Below are 26,534 nucleotides of genomic sequence, written 5' to 3' on the forward strand. Positions count from 1 at the left end.
CCGGTGAGCAGTGGGTGCTGACTGTGAACTAACAGTCCGCGCAGGCTGAGTACGAGCCTGTGTGACTCTGACCCCCTTGCTGCAGACAGTCTGGCTTTTTGAGTAGAGCTACTTATTAGCAGGGACTGTTATGTGCAGACTGGTAACTGCTAAGACCCAGGTATATTGTCTCTTATGTATGAAATGATAAATGGACATTTTGATGTATAGGTAAGTTTTATTTGCTTAGTTAATATGAATCACTTCCCTGAAATCCAAGGATTTCTGAATGAACCGAACAACTGAATTTATAAACTTGCACCCTTTCAAGGACCAAGCGCGTGTGCTCACCACTCGGGCTTCCCCAACCAAAATGCAGACACACCCTCTGGGGCTGGGGCTGAAAACAACAGCTTCTCTCTTTAACCATCTTAATGTTCCATAATTTAGTTACAAGCTTCTGGTTACTTCAAGTAGTTTCTAGCTCACAGCACTACTAATGCTATATAGACCACTTATAGGAAATTTCAAAGTCTGAATATACAGTTCCTTCAGAATCTCTCCTCATTACAGTGTCCATGATAAAGGCCAGTTTGCAATGATCACTGGGTAATTATAATTAAAGGTTAATTTGGGAATGAGTGAATCCAATTTTTAAAAAGTGCTAATGCATTGGATTTATAGTCTTTTAATATTAGAATACTGGATCTTGAAGCTACAAAGGAAGGGGAGAGATTTAGGGAGCACTAACATTTATTGGGTGCCTATTATGTGCCCCAGATGCCTCCCATCTGTGTGATCTCACCGATCCTCCAAATAACCCTGACCCCAGCAGCCCTGACCCCACCCTTCCACCCCACTGTTCTGCCCCTCACTGTCCCAATCAAAACCCAGCTAGGGGTTCTTAGATCTTCCCATAGAACTGGAGCCTTTCCCTCCTAAAACTTTTCACACTTTGATGGCTTGTTTAATTGTCTGTTCCCATACAGACTACAAGCCTCATGAAAGGGGCTGCGTCCATCCTTCTTGGTGACTGCTGTACCTCCAGCACCCGGCATGGTGAGACTAGCAGAAGGCATCACCAGTATTTGTTAATGAAGGAAGAACCACAGAAGGCAGTATAACATACTCTAGGATAAGGCTGGCTTTGAAATCCATGTTTTACCCACAAATAGGAAATCAACAGACCCGTGGGAAGGATTCCCCAGAATATTAGTGTATTCACTAGTCATGTGTTATCAGGAGGCCCTCAGAAATTATTTTAAAGGGCAGCATTTCCCATTAAATCAGTTCTTATAAAAGGATTTCAGCATTCAACCTAGCGTTATAATATTATGATAGAATGGGAAAGTCTTACCCAAACTATGGTAGATTACATTACAAAATTTTGTTTCCAACTCCTGGCAGGTAATGATTCTGCCCCATCACCAGTACCTCTTATTTGGGCACTGCCACTTTAAAGCTGTTTCTTCCTGCAGCATACTTGAAGGCTTCTGAACCAGCTTTTGAGGAAATCAATGGCCCAGAATATACGCTGGAAAGAAGCTTAATGCTGAAATTAGAGTTGATACAGCTGAAGGCTACTTACCCTCAAGTTATCCAGTTGCAAAAATATATGGAAGTAAAGTACTATGAATTATCCAATTTATATTTCTCAGTTGACCTTAGAAAAAGAACAGGCTTAATTTTTCTGTGGGTTTGAACTGTTGCCTGGACTCAACTTGGTTAAATGTTAAACAAAACATGTTGTCTTGTCTCCCCACAATGGAAACATTCCTGCCTTACTGCCAGTTACTTGTAGTGGAGGCAACTCCAGAGTCCAGTAATCCAGAAATGGTGATTGTTCATTAGAATGCGGTACATTCAAAGTCATTATTACCAAGTCTACTCAAAGGTCACTCTAAGTGAACCATACACAGATAAAATCAAATAATTAAAAAGCTGGATATTTTTATCCAGTTTTTTCAGTTGGAAGGGATCTTGGAAAACCCTTTTACTTTCGGTTTCATACCCTGAGGCTGCAAGGTTAAAGATCCTGGTCTAGCCAATGGAGAGTAGCGGGTCAGGGAGGACAGTAAACTCAGGATTTCCAGAGCCCAATGCAAAAACAAACAGAGGGGAAAAAACAGCTGCAATGGAGACTGAACTTCTTTCTGTTTATTAATCAGATCACTGGCATTTACCTTCCACTGGTGTAAATGTTGTAATCGAGGTAGTCTGACCATGCAGGTAAGGATCCAACTTAACTGTGTGTGTTCAGACACCTGAAGAAATAATACAGAACATTAACAAAGGTGGTCAATATTTTCTTGCATAGAAGGTAAAACTAAACAGACAAGTATTATCTTAAATGGCTGAAAATATTCCAGATTTGAGTAATTAAAAAAATGACAGGTGAAGGAAGCTAATTCATAATGCACAGAATTTTAGATGAAGAAGACATCTTCAAAACTAAACAATAAAACCCAATTACTAGTCTAGTATTTAAATCCTCGTCACAACATCCTTAGCAAGCAGCTGACCAGACACTGCTTTAACATCTTCAGTGAGAGGGTTTCATTTTATCCTGAGGTATCTATTTCAGCATAGGAATATAGTCAACATTTTATAACTTTGTATGGTGTGTAATTTATAAAAATATTCAATCACTATGTTGTACACCTGAAACTAATATAATATTATAAGCCAACTATACATCAAATTTTAAAAAAGCCAAAGTAATTAAAAACACCCACACACAAACACACACATACACTGTATCAAATCCTCTCTAAACAAACTCAATATATGAAAGCAGCTGTAATACCTTACATGTAAATAGTAGAGAAAGGTACTGAACTTAAAAAATTAAAAGACTGAATCCTTTAGACCCAGAATAATTTGAAATTTAGAAATCACTTTATCATCCCAAAGCATGTTTTTGTAGTTCTTATTTCTTCCTTCCTTTTTTTTTTTTTAAAGAAGAGGTCTAGTCAACAAGAAAATAGAAACTTTTCCCAATTCGTTTTTGTTTTACCCAAATTTAATCAAACAACCAAATCTGGCAACAACTGGGATGATTCTTGGGTCCAGGCCAGGTCCTGACTGGTGATCTAGAATTTAAGGCCTGTTTTTGGACCCTGGGGATTCGGAGCCCTTCATCCAGTGTGGATTTTTGTGTGTGTGCGCCCATCTGATTTCTTTAAAAAGCAGAGACTGTTGCCAGCTCTGAAAAGTGGCCCCAAATGTGTTCTTTGTGGGTTTTGCAAAAGGAACATAAAGGAGTGAAGCTGAACCAGCCCAGGCCTGTTTACTAGCAAGGAATCGTCATCTGGTGTAAGATAGTTTCTCATTTTTTTCCCCCAGTCATGGAGAGGGAAGAGTTGTTTTTCACATGTTTGACAAGGAATCACTTTTAAAGTTTTGCAAGTCACTAGGCTGACTCTGTCATCTTTCTTCCAAGAGGCATTTGGGTTTCATTGAGAGCAGTGACTTTGACAGCACTGTCCATGCAAATTGCTAACTGCTGCTGTAAACAAAGAGCGATCAGACAGAAACAGTAACCCTGGATGGAAGCAAGAGGATTATGGTTGTTTCCAATCACCAAGCAAAACACATTCCCATTAGAACTAATAAAACAAGAGCTGTTTTTTGGCACGAAATGTAGGAGAAATTTTTTTTTCTTCTTCACTGAACTGGAGAAAGGAATAAAAACAGAGAAAATAACCACAGACATGTGGAAAGAGACAAGATGACTTCTTTCCCTCAACTCGAGCTCAAGGGTTCAGCTTTGGTGATATGCAAACAGTTACCATGATGTCTCCACGAAGTTAAGTATTCTCCTTGGAGTAGCTTTTTATTTGGATATGTGGAATGAAACTTATTTAATATTTGGCAGAGATCTTCCTGGTGTTTCCAAATAATGGGGCATAAAATCAATTCAATGATCCTTATATAGAAAAAAGTAAGTAAAAGGTCAAAGGCAATTAATTTTCATAATTTATCATTAAAAATTACATAAGAAGGGTAGTATACTTCAGAATTTGGCTCTAAATTTTTTTTTTATTGAAGTATAGTCGGTTTAGAATGTTGTGTTAATTTCTGGGGTACAGGATAGTGATTCAGAAATTATTCCTTTCATATTCTTTTTCATTATAGATTATTACAAGCTACTGAATATAGTTCCCTGTGCTATACAGAAGAAACTTGTTTATCTACTTTATATATATAGTAGTTAGTGTCTGAAAATCCCAAACTCCCAATTTATCCTTCCACCTGCCCCTTTCTCACCTGGTAACCATAAATTTGTTTTCTATGTCAGTAAGTCTGTTTCTGTTTTGTAAGTAAGTTTATTTATCTCATTTTTTTAGATCCCACATGTAAGTGACATCATATGATATTTTCTTTCTTTTTCTAGCTTATTTCACTTAGTATGACGATCTCCAGATCCATCCATGTTGCTGCAGATGGCATTATTTCATTCTTTTTTATGGCTGAGTAGTATTCCATTATGTGTGTGTGTATGTATACATGTGTATATAATATACATATATATTATATACATATATGTATGTATATATGTGTATATATAATTGAATATATACACACACACATATACACACACATACACACACACACACACCCAACATCTTCTTTATCCAGTCATGGACATTTAGGTTGCTTTCATGTCTTGGCTACTGTAAACAGTGCTGCTATGAACACTGGGGTGCATGTATCTTTTCAAATTAGAGTTTCTTCCAGATATATGCCTAGAAGTGGGTTGCTGGATCATATGGTAAGTCCATTTTTAGCTTTTTGAGGACTCTCCATACTCTTTTCCCTAATGGCTGCACCAAACTACATTCCCTCCAACAGTGTAGTAGGGTTCCCTCTTCTCTGCCTCCTCTCTAGCACTTATTGTTCGTGGACTTTTGAATGATGGCCATTGTGACTGGTGTGAGGCAATACCTCATTGTAGTTTTGATTTGCATTTCTGATAATTAGCAATATTGTTGGCTCTCTTAATTTATTCATATTCATGACAACTGCTTGGAAAGGTTCAGATTTCTATTTGGAGAAAAGTGAAAATGGCATTAAACATAGTACATTCTGATTTACTTATGAAACCACAAATAAAATAACAATATCTGTTATAACAAAAACAATCTGTTTTACCTCCAGAAAAACAAAAGTATGGAATAATATAGTGGTCTGTTGACCATCCACAAACAAGTTAGCAGTGACTTAAGACTTCTGACCTCCTAATGTAACAAGTAAAGACGTGTAGTCTTCGGCGACAGCAGTTTTGCCTAACTTGTCCCCTGCTGTAAAACAAGAATCTGGCACACTGTAAGTGCTCAGCAAATATTTGTTGACTGTATGAACAAAGGCTGCAGAAAGAATGGTTACAACCAAAAAGAATCCACTAGATTTAGCAACTTGTTGGTAATCCAGGCAAAAGCAGTTTCAGGGGGCTGGTTGGGATGGAAGCTGAATTTTGGAGGGGTGAGTTGACATGTGACCAGGAGGTAGGATATGAAGACAGATGTACAAGAAGTATAGCAAGCAGAGTGGAAGACTTAGGCTACCAGATCTAAACATCAGTTCTGCCACTTACTAGCTGGGTAACCCTGTGTAATTTAACCTCAGTTTCATCATCTACAAAATGAGACTAACACTAGTATCCACCTGACAGTGCTTAGAACAGTACCTAGCACACAGTAAGCACTCTGCAAATGGTAGTTATTATTATGACAGATAACTTTTTAGAAAGACTCTGGTTTTAACATTTTATTCTGAGATAATTATAGATTCGAATATAGTTGTAAGAAATAATACTAAGAGATCAAGTATTACGCTTCACCCAGTTTCCCCCAATGGCAACATCTTGCATAACTATAATATAATTTATTTTACATTACACTTACAGGAAATCAAGTTTGATACAATCCATCCACCATATTTAGATTTCACCAATTTTACATGCATTCATCGTGTGGGTATATTACATTCTATGTAATTTATCATGTGTGTAAGACATTTCCTTTTTAAGGAAGGATGGAAATGAAGATAACTAGTGGGGGTTAGAGAATAAAGTTTTTGTTTTGTTTTTTAAGGTGGGATAGATCTACTTTCTGTGAAATATCTTTCACTGTAAAAGGAAGAGGGGAAATAAACATAGATGAGGAGCTAGTGGGATAGGAGTGGAGAACAGAAAGTTAGAGAACTTCAACTCTAATGGGCTCTGTTATCTCTGAAAACAGAAGACAGGGTGATTAGAAACAAAGAGGGTAAGAAATATACTCAGTGGAACTGCTGGGTTTGATAGGAAGAAACAAAAGAAATCCTGGAATAGAGTTATGTAAGGCTTGATGTTTTATAAATATTTCTGTGAAGGAAAGAGGACAATCATTTGTACAACACGCCTGTGGGGAAACACTAGTATTCTTCATGGCAGACTAAAACGCCCTGCCTAAATAATGGGTCTTTTAAAAACCTGTAGAAAAATTAAATCAATTGGTTGCATCTTTAATTTCCTTTGGTCAGTATGGATTTTTCATAGGATCTAAAATGTACTAAACGTAAAGCAAAAAAACTTGATAACTTAAACTATCATAAAATTAATAACTTCTCTTTATCAAATACCACCATTTAAAGAGGGAAAAGGCAAGTCACAGAGTGGGAGGAGATATTTGCAAGCCTATACAGAATATAAATTTGCATGCAAAATATGCAAAGAATGCCTACAAGTTGATAAGAAAAAAGCAGATAACCCTATGAAAATTGGCCAAATGGACTAAATGCAAATTGAAGTCATAATGGGTGATACCATTATACACTCAGAATGATTAAAGTGAAAAGCCAAATATGATGGCAAGGATATCGAGTAAAACAGAACTCTTATACAGTGCTGTGGGAATGTAAATTGGTATACCAACTTTGAAAACTGACTATCCACTAACACTCATCATTCATATAACATATGACCTAGATATTCCATTTCTAGGTATATACCTAAAGAAATGTTTATATATGTTCACAAAAATATATGTGCAAGAATATACTGTAACAGCCTGTATTGTAAGTAATCTGAATGTCCACCTACATAGAATGCATAAATTTGGCATATTCACTCAATGGAATATTACAGCAATGAGGAAGACTGAACAATTGCATTCAACGACATGAATGAATCTCTTAAACATAATGTTGAATGAAAGAAACCAGACATAAAAGAGTATGTACTAAATAATTTAAATTATATTCAATTTAAAAAAAGGTTATCTTGGGGGAAGGGATGGTTAGCAATTGAAAAGGGGCAATGAACACTTACATGTGGAATCCAAAAAAATACAACAAACTAGTGAATATATCAGAAAAGAAACAGACTCACAGATGTAGAGAAGGAACTAGTGGTTACCCAGTGGAAGATGGAAAGGGGGACGGGCAAGATGGAGGTGGAGGATGAAGAGGTACAAAAACTATCAGGTATAAAATAAGCTACAGGGATGTATTGTACACCATGGGGAACATAGCCAATATTTTATAATAACTATAAATGGAGTAGAACCTTTAAAAATTGTGAATCACTTATATTGTATAAATTTAACATATAATATTGTACATCAACTATACTTCAATTTAAAATATGATATTGTAAAATAAATACATATATAAATAAAGCTACAAAAAGAAAAGGGGCATGAAGAGCACTGCAAGTTACTCATGTAACTTGTGCACAGGTACGTTCAGTTTGTGAAAATAGGTAAGAGGCTTGTAAATCTAACCACATTTGGCCTTGAATAAAATACAATCAAAACTTTTTCGGTTTTTAAAATAAGGTGAAGGGACTTCTGGAATAGCAGAATAACAACCTCTGAAAATCTGTTCCTCCATAAAAGCAATGAGAACATAAGCAAAAGTTGTCAAAGTCACTTTTATAAAACTCTGGAAAATTAACCAGAGGCTTGCCATTAGTTGAAGAGTATTTATTTAAGAAAAACATCCAAATCTCAGTAAGAACAGAGAGCTCCGTGGCATTTTAACTTGCCCAGTTGCCATCAGCCTCTCCCTGTATCTGTGGTAGTCATGGAAACAGCAGCCAGCAGCCCCTGGAAGGGAACGTCTGGCTTTGGAGCTCCTCTTACAGACCCAAGCTCAGAGAATCATCACTACTTCACCTGTGCAACAGCCCCCTGGAAAAGCCCCGTTTGTAGGGCTTGCTGTTATGACCTGACTCAGAGCTCACTCAGTGGGGAAAAGCCTATCCCTTGGACATTCTTCCATAAAAATTTATCAGCAGTGATTTAATATTACAGCTGCCTGAGGTGCTGATACCAATAGGAGAAAATAGGAGGCTGGCTAAAAAGCTTAAGGAGAAAAGCTGGGAAAGAGAATGCTTATAGAGCACTTTGAAAAGACCTGACATATTCCTGGGCATCCGGAAGGCCACATGTCTGTGCAGGGCTGTGCACACATCCAGAAAAGACCTGAGAAGATCCTGATCTCTTACCTCTGGCTCACCTTGAGGCCCGGTGTAAGCCCCTCAGTAAAGGGTTGAAAATCTCAGATCAAAGCATTTGCAGATTTCTGCTCAGTCATTTCCTGAGCACTAAGCTAACTCAGCAGAGATTGCAGTGGCCATGCCTGACTGTGGAGACAGACTTTACAGAACTGCTGCAGAAAAGTTAACTACACAAACATAGCAACAACAAAAATGAACCCTAGGGGAGTAGGGAGGAGAAGGAAGATTTCACTACTGAATTCTAATGAACATTTAAAAAAATTAACAATTCTTCAGAATCTGTTTCAAAAAAAAAAAAAAAAAAAAAAAGAGGGCACACTTCCTTTCTCATTCTAGGAGGCCAGTATTACTCTGAAACCAAAACGTGGCAAAGATATAATGAAAGAAAACTACAGACCAATAACATGCATATAGATGCAAAAACCCAACAAAACACTAGCAAACTGAATCCAGCAACATATATTAAGAGTAACACAATACAATCAAGTGGGATTTATTCCAATATGCAAGCTTGGTTTCAAAATCAATCCCTGTAATACTATAGTAATTTAGAAAATTTAGTACTGGTATCAGGATAGAATATGTAGATCAATGGAAAAGAAGTGAGAATCCAAAAATAAATCCATACATCCATGGTTGATTGGTTTTCAGTAAAGGTGCTAAGACAGTTCTATGGGGGAAAGAATAGTCTTTTCAACACATGATGCTAGGGCAACTGAATTTCTATAGGCATAGCTACGTGCAAAAGACTGAAGCTGGACCTCCACCTCTCACCATACATAAAAAATAACTGAAGATGGATCACAGACTTCAGTGTAACAGCAAAAACTATAAAATGCTTAGAAAATAAAAGGAGTAAATTTTCATGACCTATGTTAAGCAATGACTTGTTAGACCGTATGACACCAATAGCACAAGCAACAAAAGAAAAAAACTGATAAATTGGTCTTCATCAAAACTTAAAAATGTTGTGTTTCAAAGGATATCATCAAGAAAGTGAAAGACAATTCACAAAATGGGAGAAGTTATTTGCAAATTATATCTGATAAGGTCATTGTATCCAGACTACATAAAAAACTCATAATTTAACAATGAAAAGACAGATAAATTCAATTTAAAATGGGCAAAGGATTTGAAAAAGACACTTCTCCAAAGAAGATATACAAATGGCTAATAAGCACATGAAAATATGCTCAACATCATTAGTCATTAGGAAAATGCATGTCAAAACCACATTGAAAAAACCCAACACATTGAGATACAACTTTACACTCACTAGGATTGTTAAAAAAAGACAAACAATAAAAAGTTTAGGAGAGAAATGAAGAATTTGGAATCCCTATACAGATCTTCCCCAACTTACAATGGGGTTACTTCGTGAAGTTGAAAATATCCTAAGTTGAAAACTCATTTAATACTTCTAACCTACTGAACATCATATCTTAGCCTAGCCTACCTTAAACGTGCTCAGAACACTTAACATTAGCTACAGTTGGGCAAAATTATCTAACATAAAATCTGTTTTATGATAAAGTGCTGAATAGCTCATGTAACTTATCAAGTACTGTACTGAAAGGGAGAAACAGAACAGTTAGTTGTCTAGGCACAGAATTGTTGTGTGTCCATCCATTGTCTACCATCCTGACGGCATGGCTGACTGGAAGCTGCAGCTCCCCACTGATACCCAACATCATAGAGAGTATTAAGCCACATATTGCTAGCCTAGGGAAAAAAAATCAAAATTCAAAACCTGAAGTATGGTTTCTACTGAATGCTTATGGCTTTGGTACCACTGTAAAGTCGAAAAATTGTTAAGTTGAACCATTCCAAGTCAGGGACCCTCTGTCCACTGGTGGCGGAACTCTCATGTAAAGCGATGTAGCCCCTTTCAAAGTTTAACAGTTCCTCAGAATGTTAAATATAAAGTTACCATATGATCCAGCAATCCCACTCCTAGGTATAAACCAGGGTAACTGAAAACATATAACTATACAAAAACTTGACACCAATGTTTATGATAGCATTTTTCACGTATAAACATGTGGAAAAGTGGAAGCAACCCAAATGTTCACTGGCTCAAGAACGGATGAACAAAATGTAGTATTCAACAATGGGATATTATTCAACAATAACAACAAATGAAGTAATGATAAATATTACAGTAGACAAACCTTGAGAATATTATGCTAAGAGAAAGAAGCCAATCACAAAAGGACACAAAGTATGATTCCATTCATATGAAATGTTCAGAAAAGGCAAACCTATAGAAGACAAAGTGGAACTGAGGTTGCCATGGAGAGGGTTAGAGGGGCGACGAGAGTGACTGCTAATGGGTACAGGGTTTCTTTTTGGGGTGATGAAAGTGTTCTAAACTTGACTGTGGTGATGGATGCCCAACTCTGTGAATACACTAAAAGAGTACATTGTAAAGTGCAAGGTGTATATTAAACCGTACACTTTAATTGAGTAAATTGTATGGTAGGTGAATTACATCTCAGTAAGGCTGTTTTAAAAACTATACAAGCGGAGTTCATCATGACCGTTCTTTGGGACATCACACATTAATTATTCCGAGGCAATAAAGATAACATAGTTTGCGGAATCCTGATTTTCTGATCTTTGCCACAATCTCCACTTTCCTCCACATAGGAATTTTCTCCCCATAGGAAAAGGTGGCCTTTATATTAAAGCTACCTCCAGATCCTTTCAAAAGGTGAGTTGGGAGAATGGGTTCTCATCCTGAAGAAAGAGAAAGATGCCAGACCAGAGCTGCCACTGTGTTTGAGGAGCCTCCCCTTCTCACTTCAACCCACTCAACTCAGGTTTCGCCTCTACCACGCCACTACGGCCACTCATCACCACCAGCAATGCTAATGGTTAGGATCAAGTTGTCACCTTGCTTGCATATTTAGCAGCATTTGACACAACTAATTACTTCTTCCACCCTGATTGACTTTCTTCCCTTGGCTCCCCAGACACTGCATTATTATAGTTTACCTCCCTATTTCCATAGTGTCTCTTCTCAGTCTCTGTGTGTGTCCCTTCTCTCCTCCTTAATCTCTTAATATGGCAGACACTCAAGTTTTAGTCCTTGTTTCTTATATTCTTTTTTGACACTCGGTCTTTTTGCAACTTCATCTCACCTCGTGGCTTTAACTACAATCTATATAACTGTTGGCTTCTGAATGTACAATTCTAGCCAGACCCCTTTACTGAACTCCAGATTCACGTAGCCAGCTATCCACTCAGCATATTTGTGTGGCTATCTAATGGACATCTCAAACTCAGTCTATTCAGAACTGAGATCCTGGTCCTCCATTCCAAACCTGCTCTACCACTGCTGTCCTTTCTGTTGCAACTCCACCCTTGCAGTTACTTAAGCAAAAACCTTGGAGTCATTCTTCACTCCTCTATTTCTCTCACACATCTCTATTTCTTTCACATCTTATCCATCTGCAAATCTTGTTGCTTCAACCTTCAGAATATGTTCGGAATCTTACTTTCACCTCTTTTGCTCTAGTCTGAGGCACCATCACCTCTCACCTGGATTACTGTAACAACTTGCCAGCTGATCTCCCTGCTTCCAACCTTGCTCCCACACAGTCTATTCTTAACAGCAGCCAAAGTGATCCTTTTAAAACACAGATTGTGTTGCCTCTCTGCTCCAAATCCTGGACTTCCCATCTTCTCAAAGTCCTTACAATGGCCTAATGACAATTTCATCCCATTCAACCCGGGATAACGTCTGGATTCGAATCCTCTTCCTCTCCCCTCTGTTCCCCCTTCTTCAGCCGCTGACCTCCTTGTGTTCCCTGAATACACTGGGCACGTTCCCACCTTAGGGGCTTTGCACTTAGGAATTCTCTTCCCCTAGATATTCACCTCACTAACTCCCTCATATTAAGTCTTTGCTTTAATATTATCTTGTTAGTTATCTAATATTGTCTTCTCAATATCTAACATTATTCCCCTAGCTAAGCTGTTTAAAATAGCAATCTATCTCCCTCAACACCACTCCCAATTCTCCTTAATCTTTTTCTACATAACCTATCACATTCTAATATACTTTAGGTTTGGCTTATTTATTATAGCTATCATTTATGTTGTGTTCCCCAACAGAATGTAAGAACCATGGAGGCAAAGGTGTTTGTGTGTTTTCTTCACTGATATAACATGAGTACCTAACACAGAACCTAGGACACATAAGTGCTCAATAAATATTTGTTAAATGAATGCATAAATGATATTAAAGGTTTACTAATAGGGTGACACATAAATAAAATGTGGCATATTTATATAATGGCATTCTATACAACAAATAGAAGACATGAGCTAGATTCATACATTTAAACATGAGATCACAAAAACAGACTGCTCTGTGCAAAATGAAAACTGCAGAAAGGTTCTACAATATGGCAACACTTATTTTTTTAAGCTGCACAATTAAAAATATTACATGTTGCTCCTGGAATTACATATGAAAACAGGTATGAAAAATTGACTAGATTGGTATAGACAAAATCCAAGATTTTGGCTGCCTGGGGAGAGAGAAAAGGGATGCAGGGAGGAGGAGTGAAAGGAGTAGGCAAGGAATGAATTAAGGGGCCTTTCAAATTTATAATTATTTGTTTAATACAGGAAGTCAAGCAAGTATGACAAAAACGTCAATATTTATCCTTGGTGTTGGGGACATGAATGTTACATTATTCTCTGTATTTTACTGCATTTGAAATTATCTCAAAAATATTTAATTAATAAGGAGAGTATAGGATAGCGCGATTCCAAAAAATACAGCTGCTATGTATCTATCAAAGCCATTCAAGCAATTAGCTGATTTGGTAAATCTTGGATAAAATGTCTTAAGTGTCCCTTAAGATTTCATTATTTCCCGTATAAATGTTATTTTCCCAGAAATCAGGTACTACCAGTTTTGGTTAGGACACTTGGAAAACTTACCAGACTCACAAACTCCCATTTATCGTTTCCTCTCGGAAACTAGCAATTTCATGCTTAGTTATTTTCATTAGGCTCTTGTCATCCCCATCACAAATCCCCTTAACAGGATCCTTGTTTGGGGACCTGATTTTAATGAAAAGAGCTGTTATCAATGATAAACTCTCACTCACTCTTTTCAACTGGTCTGTCTCATGTCAGTATTTATGTTTGCCAATGAGTATCTGTCTGTACACATTTGGATGTTTCTATACTTTTTCTTTGTTAATACTTCCAGAGCTAAATAATTAGCCTCTATAAGTCTGTTCCTGAATTAAAAGTCACCTCCATCTAAAATCTACTGTTTGTCCTGTATATGTGTGTGTCTGTGTACACATATGTATTTATCTTCAGCATTATATTAGTCAGCTTTTTCTAGGCTATGCTGGGTAACAATCCTAAATACAAGTAGCTCACAGCAATGTTTTCTTTCTCACTCACATGACATATTGGTAGCTGTATGCTGGCTACAACTCTGTTTTATATACTTTCTCATTCCAGGACCCAAAATGAAGGAGTTAGAAGGAAGGAAAAAGAGCAAGAAACTGAAAACAAACACGGAATGGATTTAAAGATTCTGTTTGAGCATGGTGTGTATCATGATCGCTCACTTTCCAACGGCTGAAGAAGTTACGTGGACAAGCCCAACAGCACCTGTAGGAATAGATGCTGCTCCTATAGGATGCAATGTCAGTCACAAGACAATGGATGAGGACATATAATCCTCATACGCAGGGGTTAGCACATTGCTGCTCACAGGCCAGATCTGACCTGTGGGTTGTTTTTATTCAGCCTTTGGGTTAAGAATGGTTTTCACATTTTTAAAGGGTAGTCAGATATTAAAAAAGAGAAGAAGGAGAAAGAAAAAGAGGAGGAGGAAGAGAGGTGGTGATGGTGGTGGTGACAGAGAACACATGAGGCCTGGAAACCCTAAAATATTTACTATCCATACTTTTGCAGGAAAAGTTAGATGATCATTGTTCTTACAGGAAATGAACATGAATAATAAGAAATGATAACAATGGCCAAATTCCTATCTTGAGGAAGAGTAAGATGTCTATCCCTTAGAGGACATGATGGCAAAGAGTTTATTATTTTTTAAATAAAATCTATCTCTTCAGTAATTTTTTATGTTAAATATTCATGTGGTTATATCTGATAGCCCCTATAATTTAGGTCTGAGAAAATAATGAAAGTTTGGGGGAACTACATTAAATTAAAAAACTTTTGTTCATTAAAGGACACAATTGACAAAGTGAAAAGGTAACTTACGAAATGGGAGAAAATAAAGAACCCCTACAACTCAACAACAACAACAAAAACAGCCTGATTAAAAAATGGGCAAAGGACTTGAATAGTTTTTTTCCTAAGGAAGATATATAAACAGTCAAAAAGCATATGAAAAGATGCTCAATATCACTAATCATTAGGGAAATGCAAATTAAAACTACAAAATGAGATATCACCTCACATCCAGTAGAAAGGCAGCTATAAAAAACACCCCATAAAAACAAGAAAACTCACAAAAACCCCAGAAAATAGCAAGTGTTGGTGAGGATGGAGAAATTGGAACCCTTGTCCAGTATTGGTTGGAGTATAAAACTGTCCAACTGCTATGGAAAACAGTATGGTGATTCCCTGAAAAATTAAAAATAAAATTACCATGTGGTCTAGCAATATCACTTCTGGGTATACATACAAAAGAATTCAAAGCAGGCTCTTGAATAGGTATTTGTATACCCATATTCATGACAGCATTATTCACAAAAGCCAAAAGTTGGAAGCAACCCAAATGTTCACTGACACATAAATGGATAAACAAAATGTGATATAAGCACACTATGCAATATTATTCAGCCTTACAAAGGAAGGCAATTCTGACATATGCTACAGCACAAATGAACCTTGAGGACAGTATGATAAGTGAAATGAGCCAGTCACAAAAAGACAAATACTGTATAATTTTACTTACATGAATTATCTAGAATAGTCTGGTTCATAGAGATAGAAAGTAAAACAGTGGTTTCCAGGGTCTGAAGAAGGTGAGGGAGCAGTGGGAAGAAGAAGAAGGGAAGTTGTTTAATTGCCATTTCATATTCTTACTAGCAATGTGTGAGTTTACATTGCTTCACATTCTTACCAAAACTTAGCATTATCAGTATTTTTAATTTTAGTCATTTGAGTGGGTAAAAAGGTTTTTAAAAAAGAATCATGTATTTGGAAAATAAAACACATATTTCTAAATAAATCACAGATCAAATAAAAAATAATAGTGGAGCAGAAATCATTTACAAATAAGCTATAGTGAGTATACTAAATCACAACTTTGTGGATGCTGATAAATCAGTACTTAGAAGGAAATAAATATATTATATTTATATTAGAAAAGAAGAATGGTTGAAAATTAATGAGGTCCACTCAAGAAGTTAGAAAAATAACAACAAAGTAATTTCAAAGAAAATAGAAGCAAGAGAGGAAACAATGAAAGTAATGAAATAGAAAACAAAGATATGAAACCAAATTTGTGCTCCGGAAAGATTAAGAGTGTAGTCTCTAGCAAAACTCATTAAGGGAAAACAGAATTCAAGGGAATTCAAGGAAAACAACTCACAGAACGTGTTGCTAATGATAAAATGTCAGTTATCAATCAAAAATTAGCATTTTGGAAAACACTTATCCATTACTATGTGCTAGACATCTTCCCAAACTTAAAGACATTCCTGAAATGATCTGTGTTGATAATAAGAAATGCTTTTTTAATAACATAAATATCTGTCAAAATGTGTAAGATGGTAAGATCTATTTGTAGATAACTAAGTCTTAAATGTGAAAAGTATCAGAGAGGAAATAAATAAAAGAGAGATAAAAAAATAGAAAATAAACAATCAAACCAAGAGTTGGTTTTCTGAAAGAGTAAACAACATTGACAGACCTCTGGCCAGGCTCACCAAGAAGAAGAGAGAGAGAACCAAACAAAATAAGAAAGGAAAATGGAGAAATTACAACCAATACCACAGAAATACAAAAAAAACCCATATGAGAATACTATGAACAACTATATGGAAACAAATTGGACAATCCAGAAGAAATGGACAAGTTTCTGGAAACATACAGTCCACCAAGACTGAATCAAGAAGAAGCAGACCACTTGAACAGACATATTACTAGAAATGAAATAGAATAAGTGATAAAAAATCTCCCTACAAACAAAAGTCCAGGACCAGATGGCTTCACTGGGGAATTCTACCAAACATACAAAGAAGATCTCATACGGATCCTTCTCAAACTCTTCCAAAAGATTGAAAAGGAGGGAGTACTCCCAAACTCATTTTATGAAACCATCATCACCCTGATACCAAAACCAGACAAAGACACTACCAAAAAGGAAAATTACAGGCCAATATCATTGATGAACATAGATGCAAAAATCCTCAACAAAATATTAGCAAACAGAATCCAACAGCATATAAAAAAGATCATACACCATAATCAAGTTGGATTCATCCCAGTGACACAAGGACTGTTCAACATATGCAAAGCAATCAGTGTGATACACCACATCCACAAAAGAAAAGACAAAAATCACATGATCATCTCAATAGATGCAGAAAAAAGTATTTGATAAAATTCAACACCCATTTATGATAAAAACTCTTACCAAAGTGGGTATAGAGGGAACATATCTCAACTTAATAAAAACTATTTATGACAAACCACAGCCAGCGTAATACTCAATGGTGAAAAACTGAAAGCATTCCCACTAAAATCTGGAACAAGGATGCCCACTCTCACCACTTCTATTCAACATAGTTTTGGAAGTCCTTGCCACAGCAATCAGGCAAGAAAAAGAAACAAAAGGGATCCAAATTGGAAGAGAAGAGGTAAAACTGTCACTATATATGGATGACATAATATTGTATACAGAAAACCCTACAAATTCACACAGAAACTACTAGAGCTGATAAAAGAATTTGGCAAGGTAGCAGGATACAAGATTAACATACAGAAATCAGTTGCATTTCTTTAAACTAACAATGAAATAGCAGGAAAGGAAAGTAAAGAAACGATCCCTTTTAAGATCACATCCAAAACAATAAAATACTTTGGAATAAATCTGACCAAGGAGATAAAAGACTTATAAATGGAGAACTACAAAACACTGATTAAGGAAATTAAAGATGACTTAAAGAAATGGAAAAATATCCCATGGTCTTGGATTGGGAGACTCAATATTGCTAAAATGGCCATAATGCCCAAGGCAATGTACAGATTTAATGCAATCCCTATCAAATTACCCATGATATTTTTCACAGAACTAGAACAAAAAACCTAAAATTTATATAGAATCTCAAAAGATCCAGAATTGCCAAAGCAATACTAAAGAAAAAGAATGAAGCTGGAGGAATAACCCTTCCAGACTTCAGACAAGACTTCAGAGCTACAGTAGTCAAAACAGTATGGTATTAGCATAAAATCAGACATAAAGATCAATGGAACAGAATAGAGAGACCAGAAATAAACCCACATATCTACAGTCAATTACTCTTTGACAAAGGAGGCAAGAATATACAATGGGGAAGATAGCCTCTTCAGCAAGTGGGTGTTAGGAAATTAGACAGTTGCATGTAAATCAATGAAGTTAGAACATTCCCTCACACCATACATAAAAGTAAACTCAAAATGGCTTAAAGACTTAAACAGAAGATAAGACACAATAAACCTCCTAGAAGAAAACATAGGTAAAACATTCTCTGACATAAATATTAGCAATGTTCTCCTAGGGCAGTCTACCCAAGCAATAGAAATAAAAGCAAAAATAAACAGATGGAACCTAATTAAACGTATAAGCTTTTGCACAGCAAAGGAAACCATAAGTAAAACAAAATAACAACTTATGAAATGGAAGAAAATGTTTGCAAAAGATGAGATTGACAAGGGCTTAATTTCCAGAAGATACATACAGTTCATACAACTTAATAAGAAAAAAAAACCCAATCCAAAAATGGGCAGAAGACCTAAACAAACAATTCTCCAATGAAGACATTACAACTGGCCAACAAGCACGTGAAAAAATGCTCAATATCGCTAATTATCAGTGAAATGTAAATCAAAACTACAATGAGGTATCACCTCACACCAGTCAGAATGGCCATGATTCAAAAGTCTATAAACAATAAATGTTGGAGAGGGTATGGAGAAAAGGGAATCCTCCTCACGGCTGGTGGGAATGTAGTTTGGTGCAGCCATTATGGAAAATAGTATGGCAATTCCTCAAAAAACCAAAAATAGACTTACCATATGACCTAGCAACCCCACTCCTGGGCATATATCCAGAGGGAACTCTAATTCAAAAAGATACATGCACCCCAATGTTCATAGCAGCAATATATACAATAGACAAGACATGGAAGCAATTTTAATGTCCATTGACAGATGAGTGGATAAAGAAGTTGTGGTATATTTATACAATGGAATACTACTTAACTATAAAAAAGAATAAAATAATGCCATTGGCAGCAACATGGGTGGACCTGGAGACTGTCATACTAAGTGAAGTAAGCCAGAAAGATAAAGAAAAATACCATATGATATTACTCATATGTGGAATTAAAAAAAAAAAAGAAAAAGAAAAAAGAGGATACTAATGAACTCATCTACAAAACAGAAATAGACTCAGACATAGTTAACAATCTTATGGTTACTGGGGGAATGGGGCTGGGGAGGGATAAATTTGGGAGTTTGAGATTAGCAAATGTTAGCTACTATATATAAAAATAGATTTAAAAAACAAATTTCTTCTGTAAAGCACAGGGAACTATATTCAATACCTTGTAATAACCTTTAATGAAAAAGAATATGAAAACAAATATATATATATACATATGCATGACTGGGATATTGTGCTGTACACCAGAAACTGACATACTGTAACTGACTATACTTCAATTTAAAAAAATGTGAAAAGCAAAACTTTGAACCATTTAGGAGATAATCATGCAGAATAGCTTTATCACATTCAGCCTGAGAACAATTTCTTAAAAACACACCCAGAAGCACAAAATCATATAGGCAAAGATTGCGTTGGCTTCATTAAAGTGAAAACTTCTGTGCAACAAAAGACAGTGTTTAAAAATTTTAAAAGACAAGCCACCGACTGAAAAAAGGTAATGTATAACAGACAAAGGATTAGTGTTCAGGATATGTAAAGAACTTCTTCAATCAATAAGAAAATACAAACAAATTTTTCATATGGGCAAAAGGGATGAACAAATAATTCACAGAAGAAAACAAAAGGCTTAAAACATTAAAAAAATGCTTAACCTTACCAGTAATCAGGGAAGTGCAAATTGGAACAACATGAGGTAGCATATTCCATCCTTTACAACGGCAAAAATAAAATGCCAAATATTGCCATAGACCAAAAGGAACTCTTCTTTTGGTGTGACTGTGAATTGGAATACCAATCTGGAGAGCAATCTGGCAATATCCACTAACGATGATACATATGTCATATGTGCTCAGGATTCCACTCTTAGGTACGTATACCTAGAAAAGCCTTTCACACGTGCACAAAAAGCATATATAGGTATGCCCAGGGTAGTATTACTTGCAGTAATAAAAAGTTGGAAAAATCTAAACATCCTATGCCAAGAAAATGGCTAAATATATTGTGATAGAGCCAGACAATGGAACATTGTAGAGCAGTCAAAATGAATAAATTTCAACCATGTAATTAATGTTACATACAAAAATACAGATGTAGAAAGATATGTGCATCATGATGTTATTTATATGAAGTTTTAAAACAAACAAAATAAATAGCATGGATTGTTATGGCCAAATTGTATGCAATGAAAATATAAACACACATGGGAATGATCAATATTATATTCAGTACGGCGGTTACCTCTGGGGAGGCAGAAAGCGGAATGGAATTAGAGACAGCTAACACAAAGTTTCAACTATACTTATAATGCTTTATTTCTTAAAAAACAAAAGCGACACGAAGCAAGTATGCCAAAAGGTCAGCATTTCAAAAAGCAGCCATTCGTCTTCATACTTTTCTGAATGTTTGAAATATTTCTTTAAAAGTCCTCCCAAACCTTTGATAACAAACTCTTCTGAAAATATTTTATTATTGAGTATAAAAAGGGACACTGTCATTAATTTGTTCTCCAAATTCCAAATCCACCCCACCTTTAAACAAGTCAAGGAGCCTGGGGTGGGGGCAGGATGTGTGTGGTGGGGCAGGGTGAGAGAGAAAGTTAACATCTGCCAGGTATTATACATCATATTATTTAAATATCCCTATTATAGACAATAAAAAGGGGTTCAGAGAGCTTTAGTAACTTGCCCAGTGTGTCACCACAAGAAGAGATCACAGTGAGATTCAAACTATATCTGGCTTTGGGTTTGGGGGTATACCTCAGTGGGAGAGTGCCTGCTTAGAATGCCCGAGGTCCTGGGTTCAGTCCCCAGTGCCTCCATTAACAACAACAACAACAACAAAATGCAAGCAAACTATATCTGGCTTCAAAGCCCATACTCTTTCCACTATTGCCCTGATAGTAAAAAAGAACTCTTCTTGGAGATATAATTGAGATGGGACCTAACCCTGTGGTCCGGGATGGAAACAGCACACATACTACAACTTCTCATCAAATCACACACGGATATAGATCTAGGCAAGGAAATGGTGCTGGTGGAAACTCTTTAGAGCAGGGAATTGCATGAGGAATTTGGGTATATAGTAACATTCCTAACTTCTCTTTATTAGTTATGTCATGGGCCATTTAAGTCCTTTGTCTCTCCCTGGAAACTTTGGAGATGATGCCTATTTTACAAATAGATTCCTCAAGACCATTAACCTATACAAAAGTTTGTTGCTCCCTTTCTGTTATGAGTCGAATGTATACCTGCTGTCGGTAGCCTGACAACTTTGAGAATTTGACAAATATAAGTATGTACTCAAATATGCTTCCAAAATGACTAGGATAAGTGAAAACACGAGAGATTCTCTGTCCTAGTTTAGGCTTTGGTTTTATATACCTCTAAGATATGGGACAACTTTTGTTTTGTTTGAGCCAAGATTCATGTAGTCAGTTCCTTTGGCCTTCGATCAGAAATTGGTTCCTCCCAAAGCCCTCTTTCCTTTATTATTATTATTATTGATTTTAGTTTCCTGGGAAACAAAATCTAACTCTAACTAGAGAATAAGGCCACATTCCGAAGCTGGAGATTCCATTCGTCTCCCTCGACTCTTCCCTGGACTGTTTTAGCCCCTCTGTAATGTGATGTCTGATGGTCAAAACTGTCCTTTTCGCCCAGCCTTGGCAGGAAGCCAGTGCCTAAAGCTATGAACTCCAGCTTTTATCTTCCATCTGCAGGGTGATTCAATCGCAAGCAAAGTAACAACTAAAGATGTGGAGACATGCACCTCAGAGACAGCTGTGGGAATCAGATTGGATCTGCACTCAGGCCTGCTAGAAATAAAAGACCATTGACTTTGGCATCGGGATGGAAACCTCTGCCAGACACACACACACACAGGCAGAGCCCCTCTCTCTCTATTCCACGCACACACACACACACACACACACCTTTCAGAGGAGAGGCTCTGTAAAATTTCCCACATATGGCAAACATATTTTAGGGAAGACCCATGACTAGAGGCCAGTGGGAAAGAAAGAAAAAGAAAATAATGAGAAAAATCTTCAATAAGGCTAAATTGTTCCAGTCAGACTGCTGAGAAAGAATGCAAAGGACTAGAGACAAAAATTATTGGTAAAAATCAGCATTATAACATAGCTAGCTAAATTCTTTCCCTATTTCAGATGATTACTAGAACTTACTCCAATGTACAACAATGGCACTTGGGGAACGAGGCTTTATATTTATCTCTAACTACTGTGCTTGACACAATGGACAGACATGAAAAGAGTACTTATATAATATAAAAAAAATTTTTTTTCCTCTATTTCACAATTTCAAAAATCCTTTTTTTCTCCATTCCCCACCCCTTTTTTATTGAGGTATAGCCAGTTTACAATGTTGTGTCAATTTCTGGTGTACAGCACAATTCTTAAAAATTCTTAATTTTACTTGTGAAAAATTGTGTATGGGGAGATGCAAGCATGACTCATTTTAACTGGCATTGACTCCCAACACTTTAACTATAATTGTTTTCTAAATTCCAGTCATATTTAATGATCAACTAAATGACTAAATGCACTACAAAATTCCCAATATTAAGGAACTAACAAAAAACCTTGTTAAAATTGCACAACCAATCACTAAGGTTATGTTTTATAAGAATTGCTTTATCAAATTTTCTCAAAATAAAACCAGAAGAAAATACTTCAACTTCTGCTTTGAAGAATTGTTGGTAAAAGTGAATCAGATTGTTTGAACACAAAATAACCTGTGATAAACAGTAGTGGAGTGGAAGAAACACTGACCTCATGTTCTCAAGGGCCTCATGCTTGAAGGGCTTTCCAGAAACTCAGCTTAGATTTTTACCCTGAGGGTAGGAGAGAGGTGCTGATCTGTTTCAAGTAGAAAGATGACCAGGGCTACAATGTAGGGAAGAGACTGTCTATCTGTGAGACTCAGGTCAGGGTGAAAGGGTAATTTAATCGTCCAGGACCCTGAGGTCAGCTCTGGCTCTGCACTGCCCGTCTGCCATCAGCTCCAGAGTCAAAGGCATGGTGGAAGACAGAAAAAGGTTCTTGCCCTGTGAGTACAGAGCTTCTTCAACTTATGATGGGGCATCCTGATATACTCATCGTTAAGTTGAAAATTTTCTAAGTCGAAAATGCATCTAACATACCAATCTACCAAACAACATAGCTTAGTCTAGCCTACCTTAAACGTGCTCAGAACACTTCCATTAGCCTACAGGTGGGCAAAATCATCTAACACAAAGCCTTTATTATAATAAAGTGTTAAATATCTCGTGTAATTTATTGAATACTATACTGAAGGTGAAAGGCATCACAAGAGAGTACCATACTGCATATTGCCAGCTTGGAAAAAAGATCAAAATTGTAGGTCAAACCATTGTAAGTCAGAAACTGTCTGTATACCTTCCAAAAGTGGTGCCTTAGGAAGAAAAAGAGAGTCCTAGATTTGCCCCCTGAAACCTGCATGATCTCAGTATTCGTTATAAAAATAGATAAAAAACAAATTTCTTCTGTATAGCACAGGGAACTATATTCAACATCTTATAATAATCTTTAATGAAAAAGAATATGAAAATGAATATATATGGATGACTGGGACATTATGCTGTATACCAGAAATTGACACACTGTAACTGACTATACTTCAATTTAAAAAAAAGATATATTTGTTTAGTCTCTACTGAGTACCATGCACCTCTTAGAGATGGTTTTAAGTATATTTTCTAATTTACTTAATCTTTTCATACCTTAATTTATTCATCTTGAAGAAACAGTAATGCTTAACTCATACGTCATTTTGAAGATTAAAAGAGAGGTCACATATATGAAAAGGCTGATACATTGCACATTTAGAGATGTTATATTTTCTTTTCAATCCCCGTCTCCTGGAGACTCCATAGGTTGATAAAGCAGTTATTAATTGATTTTTGTATTGCAAGACATAAAATACCAACACCATGATGATTCTTTTGCCTACTAGAACACTGCAAATATGGGGCCAGGTGTTCAAAATAATAATTGTTTCAGGGAGACAATTAGCTTATTTAATTATACTTCTACTTGAAAATGATTCTAACAAGCAAAAGCCAATACATGCCTTCACAGTTTCAAGATAAGCACAGAGAAGAACTTCCTGCCAGCCTCCATGAACGGCTTGAGGCTTTATGGCCATTCTGATGTCCAAGCACTTCTTCCCAGGCTCTCCATAGGTGCTACGCAAACATAGTTTCTATTCAAACTATTACAAATGATGATGAGCAATTATGTGGGATAGCAGGTTATGGCCATTAAACATCAGCTGACACAGATGAGTGCAAAGAGAAAGCAACAAAATCTTAAGGTTTATTTTTATGTTCAAAAGAGCTAATTTTATAGCAAATAAAAGAAAACCCAATTAACACATCAAAAGCATGAAAAGAGTGGGAGCAGAGAAACCAAAGTTTTAATTTTTTTTTAAGTGCAGAAGGATTAACTTTACAGGAAACAAAATTTGATCAACAAATCAAAAGGTATGGTAAAAAAAGAGACTTAAGCTCCATAATCAACTGTGATATGTAGAACTTGGTTAGATCACCATCATTCAAACAAGCCAATATCAAAGATATTTTGGGAGAATCAGCACAATTTGACCATGATAAGATAACAATATTATTATAATTCCATGTTATCATATAACTAATATATAAATAACATGATAATATGGAATTATCATTAACTTTGTTAGGTGTGATGACAGTATTGTGGTTATGTAAGAAAACTTCCTTAGTTTATACAGAGGCATGCTGAAATATTTTGGGCATAAAATGTCATGATGTGTGGTATCTGCTTTCAAATACTTCAGCAACAACAACAAAAATTGATGAGACAGTGGAGATACAGTATACTCCTCACTCTAACTCTTCTGTGTATATTTAAGTTTCTTTATTAAATATTTTAAAAGGAAAGAAAACCTGATAAAATATCTAGCTCATCTACTGAGTTGTAATAAGGCTGGTGGCCCGAGTTAAAGAAGGAAATGGCCTCAGCCAAGCATGTCTTGAGGACAGAAGGACCCCTGAGGAAGTCCTTCATACTGTCTTTGTGGGACAAATTGTGCAATGTGGGCTGATGAGTACTTTCCTCAAATTTTACCAGCAAAGGATTGAAATTGCCCTAAGGGAGTTTAAGTCAGGGATGGAAGGAGGGGGATTGGTAGTTTAGAGGCCACTGAGGAAACAGGCAACCCCAGTTGCCTCCACTCTCTGATCTAGATCCATAACCACTTTGGGAACCAGTGAGCTCATTATGTAACACAGAAAAACCAAAAGGAAGGTAAATTTCATTATCGCTCATTTATAAGAGATTTCTTACAAAGGCTCCCATACTGTGGGTTCCTCTTTCAATTGTTATTTTGAACAACAACGTACCATGTGGAAGAAGATACCTCAATTTTTGCAAATTTTAGTTGTTTATGGAGGTTACTGCCAAAAATCCTTTACAATGGAGAAAATTTTTATAACATGGTGATCATTCTAGGGGTATAGCTCAAAGTGTAAGTATTGGATATGGTTGTGAATAAGCCTTGAATTTTAAAGGTCTCTTAAAAAAGCAATCTGACAAGTGGTTACTTTGTGGAGATTAGACATTTTCACATATTAAGAAGTATGGAAATAGGTACTGAGAATACAATTTAAAAAAGTATCACATAAAGATCAAAAGAGAGCTTATATCAAAAACAGTAAGATGGAGTGAAGATGGTAGGCTTTGGAAAATGCATTAGGTGACTCAAAAACTGGCTCTAATGATGACCAGCATTATAATATCAGGGATGGATGTGAAGAGTTTGAATACACATTGTTTCATGAAATATGAGGCACACATTCCTTTCAGAGAGAAGGTAGGAGTGCTTCTGAGGTAGGAAAACCAAGAGGGTGAGAAATCTAGGGACTAGTTTGAAGACAGTAGGGCCTATGAGATAAGGACCTGAAGGGTAGGGCTGGTGCACAATAAATGTCTCCAAGTATTTGAAGAGCGGTCATGTAGAAGACAGAGTTGGCTTACTATGAATTTTAGAGAGAAGTCAAATGAGTGGATTGAAGTTATAGCGAGGCAGGTGTTTGCTCAGTATAAGCAAGTACTTTATAACAATTAGATCTGTCCAAGATTGAATTTGAAAAGTCATATGTATTAAAAAAAAAAAGTCATATGCAGGGAAAGACTTCCTGACCAACTGAAAGGAAGGAAATTGAGATAAATTGCCTTTATGGTCATTTTAATGATTAGATTCTATTATTTTATCAAATCATCTCTAAGCTGGCAACAACTTTAAGTTGATAAATGCATTTATGTTTTGAAGACAGTCTTTTCATTTATGACATATTTTAAAAATATAGTTGTTC

The 26,534-nt window shown here is 36.2% G+C and overlaps 1 protein-coding gene across 1 annotated transcript in view; it reads right to left on the reverse strand.

The window, feature by feature from the left end:
* Positions 1–26,534, reverse strand: part of WARS2 (tryptophanyl tRNA synthetase 2, mitochondrial) — an 85,275-nt gene that overhangs the window by 20,090 nt on the left and 38,651 nt on the right. Inside the window, exon 3 of the mRNA XM_010968021.3 lies at positions 2,163–2,243. Coding sequence (XP_010966323.1) covers positions 2,163–2,243 — 81 coding nt within the window. The remainder of the gene's footprint in view (positions 1–2,162; positions 2,244–26,534) is intronic.

This window comes from Camelus bactrianus, chromosome 9 (assembly GCF_048773025.1).
Source record: "Camelus bactrianus isolate YW-2024 breed Bactrian camel chromosome 9, ASM4877302v1, whole genome shotgun sequence".
Lineage (NCBI taxonomy): Eukaryota > Metazoa > Chordata > Mammalia > Artiodactyla > Camelidae > Camelus > Camelus bactrianus.